The sequence below is a fragment of the Saccostrea cucullata genome, unplaced genomic scaffold (genome assembly GCF_032062105.1).
Source record: "Saccostrea cucullata isolate Sc308-1 unplaced genomic scaffold, CSIRO_AGI_Scuc_v1 ctg6066, whole genome shotgun sequence".
Taxonomy (NCBI): domain Eukaryota; kingdom Metazoa; phylum Mollusca; class Bivalvia; order Ostreida; family Ostreidae; genus Saccostrea; species Saccostrea cuccullata.
The window spans coordinates 23739-31970 of NW_026928067.1; the positions used below are offsets into that span (position 1 = coordinate 23739).

The 8232-nt window shown below is 36.5% G+C and overlaps 1 protein-coding gene across 1 annotated transcript; it reads left to right on the forward strand.

Annotated features, from left to right (window-relative positions):
* The first annotated feature begins 2311 nt into the window (after window positions 1–2311).
* On the forward strand, window positions 2312–6307 carry LOC134276295 (uncharacterized). The gene has a single exon (XM_062758552.1). The coding sequence runs from the start codon at window positions 2312–2314 to the stop codon at window positions 6305–6307; it is 3996 nt and encodes a 1331-aa protein (XP_062614536.1).
* The last annotated feature ends 1925 nt before the right edge of the window (window positions 6308–8232 follow it).

Consider the following 8232-nt stretch of genomic DNA (forward strand, 5'->3'; position numbering starts at 1 on the left):
ATGGAGGATTGAGCATCCTCTGCCGTCCAAATTCGTTTCAAATCAGAATCCCCTATATTATGTCTTACATTTTTAACAAAATAAATAATCAGCAAGTTTCAATACAACAGCAAATTAACTTTCAAAGATATTTACATAAATTTGTCATGCAGTAGGTAGAAATAATAACAATAAATGTCATCTTTATATTATTTGTGTACTTGAAAACCAGAAGGCAAAGTATATTAGAAGTGGAATCAAAAATAATTTTCAAAAAAAAATTCTCGGCGTACGCTCATTATTTTAGTGGAAGAACACCTCACATTCTTTTTTAATATAACCGTATTACATAAAACATCTTATAAATGAAGCACTACATAAGTTTCTTTTCACATCTAAAATAACAAGAATTTGTTTAGCACTATATGCATCCGTCATATTCAAATTGGATAGGGTGTCGTTGAAATATATTTGTACGAAAATATCTTAGTTTCTTACTAGAACATTAAACATTACTAAATCATTGCAGAAATTACGATGAATAATTATGATTATCCTTCTTTAGATATTAATATATTAATACTAGAATGAAAGAATGTCAAATTAGCATGAAAAAAAATAACAAAAAATTGTATTCTTTAAAATAATTCATTTTTGAATTTTGAAATGTTTCAAACTAAGTAATGACAAAATTTAAAGTAAAATGAACACAGAGAAAAGAATATTTTAAGTCCAAGATGGTGTGAGTGATGGGTTTGATAACGATGAACGTCAACTGAACGAAAGATGCGGTTTATGTTCGACCGTAACACCAAGAGGTCACAATACAATGGTAAGACGTAATTGCATGTTGCTAGCTTCTGTTAATTGTTGCGTGTGAACTAAATATAAAAAACGAACAGTAATCGAGTTCAAAATAGCATTACAAACTTGACACAAAGCCAAGGTCATTAGAGATGTGATCAGGTGCCATGGAGGATTGAGAATTCTGAAATCTGTCAACCTGTTAAAAACGTCAAATGCCTACTTTGATAATAGGTTGAACGGATAATTCGGAGACAATTCAATGTAAAAAAAAATATGGCAAAACAAGTTGCAAGAAAATCAGTAGATAGGGTGTCCAAAAAGGGAATAGAAATGTTACTACATATTTTTCATAGAAATTAGATTCTTGTCACTGGGTCTTGTACTCACTATAACTACATGTATTCCAGCTAAAGGAAATCAGTGTTTACATACTCCTCCTCATTAAATGTTTGAAACTTTAAAGTCACTAGCAGCAGTCTCATGTCCGAATCCTAGGTTATATTTTTTTTATTTTGAACGATATCTGAAATGTGATTTTTTTTTCACAATGTAGTTTATTCACTTGTCTTGATTTTTTATCTTTAAAAAATCTAACTGTAAAAACATGCACACAATGAATGACTCTAATAAATAAAAAAAAATCAAGACTTGGAAAGGTATTTGTATCCTGCGTGTGGTCCAATTCTGATAAAAAAAATGGTCAGGTTTAATTACCAGCATAAAAAAAATAGAAGCTATTTTTTTTTTTCGTATTTTCACTTCACTCTTTAAGGTCGGTTATAGGAGCGATGCCTAAAAGGGATCCAGTTTGTTGTAAATAAGAGCAGTAGAAAACATTCTTCCTTCTTCTATTCTTTTCTGACAACGCTTTATTCCAAAAACAGACCATACTGATTATTTGAAAACGACATTCAGTAAACAGGAAACAATACATGATCGGATTTAGGATAGGGTTAATTAGCGCCATTAGGGGAAATTGTTAAAGTGAAATTTTGTGTGAAATTGTTTGTATAATTAATGCTTGATTTATATTATCTTAATCTTGTTGATTTGTAGTAATTGCTCTAAACTACAGACTGCAGTGATCTGTTTATGTGATAAGGTCTTGACCGCTCATTAAGATTTGGCTGGGAAATTTAGCTCTTGTATCAGCATTGCTGACTTTTATCACCCGAGTCTCAGGGGGATTGAATGTCTGAAGTGCTGGCCATGAGAAAATGCAGAATTCATAGTGTTCACAATTAACGGGTTAATTTAGCAGTGATTGGCAGTCTGTAGTTTGGGCAGTTCTTAATATCTAGCGTAGAATTTGTGTGTTCAATTAGTTACTCAGTCGGGTCCTGTGTGTAAAGTGTTACACGGGAATACAAAATAAACATTGTTGGAAACTTTGGGCGTTTTTATTTAAAAACAGAAAGTTTCGGTGTAACATTTTAAGTGGTGGCAGCGGTAAAGGATCCTAATTAAATGTGAAATATTGTTTGAAATTTTATACATATATTTGGATTTAACAAGCGGAATTAAAATGCCTAGGAAACAGGACTTGGAATTGGAATTTCAACTTTCTAAACAAAAACAGGAACATGAATTACGTTTAAAAACACTTGAATTGGAACATGAAAAAGAAATTTTGGAATTACGTGTTCAGCTAGAGAAGGCCAATTCAACACCAGGAGCACATTCGACAGGAATGTCAAAAATTAAACTTCAACCATTTAATCAGGAAAAGGATGACATTTTGTGCTATCTCTCTGAATTTGATGCGGTAGCTGAGCATGCAGGTTGGACTGAGAACTCAAAGGCTTTACAGCTTAGGTCACTTTTAACCGGAGAAGCTCGAGAAGTGTCGCAGCAAGTGACTTCGGGATACAGAGATCTGTATAAGGCTCTTTTGAATCGATTCGGCAAGCGCCCAGCAGACTACTTTCAGTTCCTGGAGGAAATTAAACGTAGACCAGGAGAAACTTACAGAGGATTAATGTCGAGAATAGATCTGTATTTGAGTCGTTTCATTGATGAGAAAGATCCCGTACAAAAGTTCCGAGAAGAATATTTCTTAAAGGCGTTATCTCCTCAACAAGCCCAGTGGATTAGACGGAATAAGGGAAGTAGTGAATTAGTTGAAGCTGCTGAGGATTACATTCTACCAACAAAATCGGCCGAGGACAGAAAACTTCTAAATCCTAAAGTGTTAGGTGAGAAGAAGAGCCAGGAACAGGGGAACTCCGGAAAACAGAAAAGTTTGGAAAAAGTGAAATGTTTTAGCTGTGGGAACTTTGGACATTATGCAAACAAATGCCCAAAGAAAGGTAATCTAGCGTCGTGTTTCGTGAAAGGAGCATTATGGGGTTTACATTATGTTCCGGGGAAAGTGGATGATGTGGAAGTGTCAATGGTCAAGGACACTGGAGCATCTATGACGCTATTGCGGGAGGATCTTGTTGATCCAAAATGTGTTCTACATGGACAAACTACTTCCTTGTTTACAGCTATTGGACAGCCATTCGAGGCTAAGTTAGCTGTGGTTAACCTGGAAACGCCAATGTTTAAGGGACATGTTCAGGTAGGTTTAGTACCTGATCTGGTTGCAGATGGTTTATTGGGAATAGATGTTCTGGAGAGGAACAAAGTTGCAGCTGTGGTTACGAGAGCCAAAGCAAAAGAACAAGAACAAAATGAATTAAGTGCCAAAAATCGCATGAATAAATGTGATGTCGTACCAAGGGACTTAAACGTCGTGGTAACTAACGATGGTGCTGGTGAAGTGAACCTTGATTTACCGGAAATTTCATTGGAAAAGTTGAGCGTGGTGAATGGAAATAAACTATCGAATCTTCAGAAACAAGACCCAACACTCAAAAATTGTAAGGATAAAGCATTCAAAAATGTATCACAAACTGAGACAGAACATAAAGCGTTTTACTGGGAGAATGACATATTGAAACGAAAATGGACTTCCAAGAAAAAGAATCTGTCGGGAACACAAGTGGTACTTCCAGCATCGCTAAGAAAAGCAGTGATGAAGCTGGCACATGATCAGCCAATAGCTGGACATTTAGGAACTGAGAAGACCAAACAACGTATTCTTGCGTCATTTTATTGGCCTGGATTGTTCCAAGATGTGTCGGACTACTGCGCAGAATGTGACACCTGTCAAAAAGTGGCAAAAAGAAGTGCGGAAAGAGCTCCTATGGTCAACACACCTATCATAACTGATCCGTTTTCAAAGATCGCAATGGACATCGTTGGCCCACTCAACAGGACAACTCAAGGTAACAAATACATTCTGACTGTCATTGATGAAGCTACGAGATACCCAGATGCTTTTGCTTTACCAAGTTGTGAAGCTGAACGAATTGCCGACACTCTCATTACATTATTTAGTAGAGTTGGAATTCCTAAAACCATTCTCACTGACCAAGGATCAAATTTCACGAGTGCGCTCCTGAAAGATTTATATGAGAAAATCAAAATCAAGGGAATAACTACAACGCCTTATCACCCGCAGGCAAATGGCAAAGTTGAAAGATTTAATGGAACGTTAAAATCAATGTTGAAAAAATTGTGTATGGAGAATGGCGAAGATTGGGATGTACTGCTTCCCTATGTACTTTTCGCGTACAGAGAAGTCCCGCATGAGGAGACTGGTTTTTCACCATTTGACCTGTTATACGGATGGCCAGTACGTGGTCCTCTTAGTATTTTAAAGAGCTTCATGACTGGTGAGGAGGAAATAAAAACATCAGAGATAGATCATGTCGTCAACATCCGAAACAAACTGGCTGATGTGACACAACTCGTGCAAAACAACTTGGAAATGAGGCAGTCGAAGATCAAAGATTGGTATGATCGCTCAGCATCCAAAAGGACTTTGCGCCCTGGTGATGAAGTACTCGTTTTACTCCCGACCGAACCTGGCAAGATGTCCGCTCAGTGGAAAGGACCGTTTCGTGTGGTTAACAAGGTAAATGATGTTAACTATAAAGTCAATGTTGGAGGACGACGTGGACTGGTTACTTACCATATCAATTTACTTCGTCCTTATAACCGGGCTACATTACTGGCAGCAACAGAAAATGAAATTGGACTTGAACAGCAATTTCCTAACGACACCGCAGAAACAATTTCAGATCTTGTCTTTGGACATGGGCTGACACAAGTGCAGAGACAGAGTTTAAGGGATGTTTGTCAGAAATTTTCAAGAATTTTCACATCAAAGCCGGGAAAGTGTGATGTTATCTCACATACAATCAGAACAACGTCTGAGAATCCAATTACTCAGAGACCTGACAGGATACCGGAAGCTAAGAAACAGGAAGTGAAGGAGTCTTTGAATGAAATGTTAGAACAAGGACTTATTACACCATCCAAAAGTCCGTGGGCCTCACCAATTGTCCTTGTCAACAAGCCTGATGGGACAATTAGAATATGTGTTGATTATAGAAAATTGAATGAAATAACTCTCACGGACCCTTATCCCATTCCACGCATGAGTGAAATATTTGAGAAAATTGGAAGTGCAAAATATTTGAGTAGATTTGATCTAACAAAAGGCTACTGGCAAGTTCCTCTGGCAAAGGAAACACGCGAGAAATCCGCTTTCATCACCCCATTTGGCCTTTTCGAGTTTACAGTGATGCCGTTTGGTATGAAGACGTCTCCAGCATCATTCATAAGACTTATGGATCGTATTTTAGATGGAACTCAAAATACTGTTGCGTACTTTGATGACATAATTGTCTACAGTCAGACGTGGGAAGACCATATCAAACATGTAACAGAGCTACTTCAGCGTATTTATGAGGCCAATCTTACCATCAGACCATCAAAATGTAAGTTGGGAGCAGCAGAAATCATCTGTTTAGGACACATAGTTGGTGGAGGGACAATTAGACCAGACCCTAGGAAATTGAAGGCCATGGAGGATTTTCCACTTCCCTTGACAAAGAAGGAATTAAGATCGTTCTTGGGATTAACTGGATACTATCGCCAGTATATAGGAAATTATGCGGACATAACTGTACCACTGACTGATCTACTGAGAAAAAGTCAACCCGCAGACTTAAAATGGATGGAGAGGGAAGTGCAGTCATTCAAGAAACTGAAGGAGGCCCTGATGACAGCTCCTGTTTTGGTCAATCCGAACTTCAATTTACCGTTTGTACTACAAACAGATGCGAGTAATAACGCAATTGGGGCTGTCCTGAGCCAGCAGTTGCCAGATGGTGATCACCCAGTTGCTTACCTTAGTAAGAAGTTACTTCCAAGGGAAAAGAACTATTCAACGATAGAGAAAGAATTATTAGCTATCGTTTGGGCCATTGGATCGTTCTCGTATTACCTAGAGGGGAGGAAGTTTTACGTAGAAACAGATCACAATCCACTAACCTGGTTGCATCGATTGAAGAATAAAAATCAGAGACTGTTGCGTTGGGCCCTCGCACTACAGTCGTACACTTTTGAAGTTAGATATAAGAGAGGAAGCAAAAACACAAATGCAGACGGATTATCAAGAATCTGAAAAGTGAAATGTGTTTGTGAATTATGGGCAATTTTTGTGAAAATTTTATATTCATAAAATTCAAGTGCATTCAGTTTGGATTTACAGTGAAATTCATTTTGGATTTATATTATTGTTTTGATGATTAATTGCTATTAACTGTTTAATACTTATTTGGACTGGCTAAAGTGAATTTAGTGACTGGTTAAATTTAATGTTGCTATATACAGAATTAGGAACTTGGAAAAAAATTCAACTATTGACAGTTAAATTTTTATCTTTGGAAGGGAGGTGTTAAAGTGAAATTTTGTGTGAAATTGTTTGTATAATTAATGCTTGATTTATATTATCTTAATCTTGTTGATTTGTAGTAATTGCTCTAAACTACAGACTGCAGTGATCTGTTTATGTGATAAGGTCTTGACCGCTCATTAAGATTTGGCTGGGAAATTTAGCTCTTGTATCAGCATTGCTGACTTTTATCACCCGAGTCTCAGGGGGATTGAATGTCTGAAGTGCTGGCCATGAGAAAATGCAGAATTCATAGTGTTCACAATTAACGGGTTAATTTAGCAGTGATTGGCAGTCTGTAGTTTGGGCAGTTCTTAATATCTAGCGTAGAATTTGTGTGTTTACTCAGTCGGGTCCTGTGTGTAAAGTGTTACACGGGAATACAAAATAAACATTGTTGGAAACTTTGGGCGTTTTTATTTAAAAACAGAAAGTTTCGGTGTAACAGAAATATCGTTCTGAATCTCGCCAGTAACACACTATCTGGCTCGTCTTGAATAGCGCTCAAAAGGCATTGGAAAGGTTAAAAGCACGAAACATCCCGTGAGCAGGGATATCTTTATTACACATCTTCTGTTTCCCAGGGAAGTTTGAAATTTCTTTGTTGTTGTATTCTTCGTGATGCATTTGATGACGTAACAATACTCTACAAGATTTATGGAGATAAGTACAAAAAAATAAAAAGTGACCATTGAAATGGATGCCTGTCCGTTAACGAAGTTTGTATATGACAGTTGTTTTCTAGAATCGGTAAATGTATGGCTATAATCCAAGAAAGAAGGCAAACCACCGTTATATTGAGATGTGTACAAATCTTGGTATACTGAAAAGGCAATCGAAGAGAAATGAACCTATCTGTATTCATAATGGTAATGGTAGAAGCCCCTAAAGCGTAAAGAGATATGAGGAAAAATCTCTAGGTAATACAAATATCAGGATTTACCAAAATTGTACTTGGAATACATAAAATGACACCCAAGCATATGTCAGAAATAGCCATTTGTAATGCAGGCATACGGATGGTAAATTTGAGCTTTTTGCTTTTAAAAGCACCAGAATTGAAATAAAATTCAAAACAGCTATGGGTAGTCCAAATAAAAGCTGTAAAAGCCCTAAAGTGGAAGATCCTTTTGTAATTGTAACGTTTCCCGAAATGTTGGAAGTCTTTTCCATCACTGTACTTCTCTCTAAAATATTGAAATGTCTTAAAGTTTCCTGATTTTTATGAATACTCCAGCTTTGGAAACTAAAATTCATAATTTGTCCATTATTCCTTTTTTGACCTATTCGACAAAGAAACATACAAGACACATTATATGTAGTTCCGTTTAATAACCTCTAAGAGACGTTTCAGATATAGTTATCAACAAAAATATCTTCGGCATTTTGTCTCATAAACATGTTCAATCCTTTTCACAATTTAAACATAAACATCCCGGAATAAATACTTTTAAACTTCTGGGAATGCTTGGTTATCTTCACAGATCTAATTGTTAGAAAAAAAATCACTGCAAATTCTTCGAGGAAAGCACTGCCACCTTAAAATTCCCAAGAATAAAATTTTTCTTCTTATGATTAATAATCTGCAACGTCTTCTTTCATGATGATTTTGAGGTAGGAAATAATCACTTGCTAGAAATTGTTAATATTCTCTC